Source organism: Sphaeroforma arctica (genome assembly GCF_001186125.1).
Source record: "Sphaeroforma arctica JP610 unplaced genomic scaffold supercont1.4873, whole genome shotgun sequence".
Lineage (NCBI taxonomy): Eukaryota > Ichthyosporea > Ichthyophonida > Sphaeroforma > Sphaeroforma arctica.
Window position 1 is genome coordinate 1 of NW_014035685.1, and position 2,224 is coordinate 2,224.

Sequence of the window (2,224 nt, forward strand, 5' to 3'; positions counted from 1 at the left end):
CACATGCACGTGTACCTGTGATGAGTTGATGGTGCTGCTAAGAGTGGGGACTGATGTGACGCCTTGGAGCGTGTTGTTTTTGGGGTTGAGTTTGGTCTTTGAATCATTGGAGGCATCAGATGTTGTTGATTGGCTTCCTATGTCCCCCGAGGGGATAGGTCTCAAAAGCACATTCGACTGCCAGAAGAATATGATTTGTAGAATTTTATATGAGAAATGGCTAAAAATAAATACACCGTGTCGTCTGTCCGAAGAATATGACTTGTATTTTTTTGCATGAGAATAGATACGCTGTGTCGACTGTCAAAAGTATATGATTGGTTAAGTTTTACATGAGAAATGGCTATAAATAGATTCTCGGCGTCGGCTGCAAAAATATGATTGGATAAGTTTTGCATGAGAAATGGCTATAAATAGATACGCTGTGTCGACTGTCAAACGTATATGATTGAGAAATGGCTATAAATAGATAAGCTGTGTCGACTGTCAAAAATATGTGATTGGTTAAGTTTTACATGACAAATGGCTTTAAATAGATACGCTGTGATATAACCCAATAGGCGTGCGTGTATGCATGATCGCTCAGAGATCAGTCCGTCCGCAGCTGATGACTCTTGAATGACAGATAAGGATGTAACAACTGGCCATAAATAGAAGCGTACCTGCACCGAGACCCCACTATATACAGACCTAGCCATCAAGCATTGACACGTTCTCGTTCTATAAATAAACATAGCAGATATATTGGCCCATACCTGTGACCGGGTGGCGTTGCGGTCGGGTCCGCTGTTATTGTTGAGATTGCCTAGGTTTTGGCTGGTAAGGCTGTCAGAGATGGAGCAATGGTCAATTTACGAGGGGCGATAATAAGAAGACGAGTTCTATGCGAAGGTGGTTTTCGGGTTTTGGGGGTTGTAAGACTGTAAGAGAAAACAAGTGTAAACAATTAGAGAGGAATGATGATCGATAGCAGAGTCCTGTGCCGAAGCTGGTACGATTGACAGAGATAAGGGAATGGCCAATTGAAGAGGAGCAAAGACAGGAAAAAAAGAGGTTCAAACTAAAGCTGCTTAGACTGTTGAAGAAAAGGGAATGGACTAATGATGAATGGGCTTGTGATGAGGAACTAATAGTAATAAAGTTGGTGAGACCGTATTGAGAGACGAGTGTGGACCACTAACGAGGGATGTGCAATGAGACAACATGTGCGGCGGCTGCTGAGACTAAAACATGAACAGATCGGGATGCTTTGGACTGGGTCTGGTCTATCGGCCACCAGTATGGACTAACAAACAGCAGGTGGGACTACTAGAGCGGAGTATGGGCCAACTGACACTGACCGAACTGTGGACAATTAAACAGGAGTGTAGACAACTATACAGGAGTGTGGATACTAGACCAGAGGCATAGACAATTAACCAGGGAACAGTACACCCGTGTATGTGTAGGGGAGAGGGAAAAGGGGGGGGGGGGAGGAGTAGGGGGTATAATCTCCCAGCAGATGGTTTGAGAGTAGATATCACATATCACACAAAACACTATCGCAGGGAGGTCAGCAAGTGATGTTGGCCCGCCCAGCAGTGGCAGTATGTAATACACACTACACACACGGCTGCAGTGTACGGTATATGATCAACAACATCCATCGAGACACCCGCTCACTACGACAGCGCCAGACGTGCGAAGTACACTAGCATACCCTGCTGTGGACATAGGAACACACATCCACACCAAAACCCAAAACCCTGGAACAAAAAATTTAAATCCCGAAAGGTTTGCACACGTTCTACCCATACATTGGCATATGCACACACTCGCACTCCATCACTATCCTGCACATCCAACAACTCACTCATTTCAACCGCACCCCAAATAAACCCTAAACCCTACAACCCTGCACGACACCACCAGCACTTACCTAGGCCCACCCTCCAGATCCTTGCCGAGGCCCTTCCATTCGTCAGTAGACGCGACGCCCACAGAAGACAAGTTAGAAGGCTCCGCTAAGGATATCTTCCTAGATCCGCTAGCTAAGTCAATCAAGTCACACGCAGACTGCACTGACAGATCCGAATCAGACCCAGGCAGTGACGACCCGCTATGCGCGCGACGGGCTTTGCTGTGTAAACTGTATAGATGGAGATTGTTATGGGTACTTTATATATATATATATATATATATATATATATACTACACAGACTACTACGTAGTACGTACGACGACG

General features: G+C 45.4%; 1 protein-coding gene across 1 annotated transcript; it reads right to left on the minus strand.

The window, feature by feature from the left end:
* Nucleotides 1-15: 15 nt before the first annotated feature.
* Nucleotides 16-2,128, minus strand: SARC_14623 (hypothetical protein; the record flags this gene model as incomplete). Its single annotated transcript, XM_014291242.1, has 3 exons — nt 16-177; nt 756-825; nt 1,919-2,128. Coding segments are annotated over 3 exons (442 nt in total), but the record flags the coding sequence as incomplete, so codon positions are not given.
* Between the last annotated feature and the right edge of the window lie 96 nt (nt 2,129-2,224).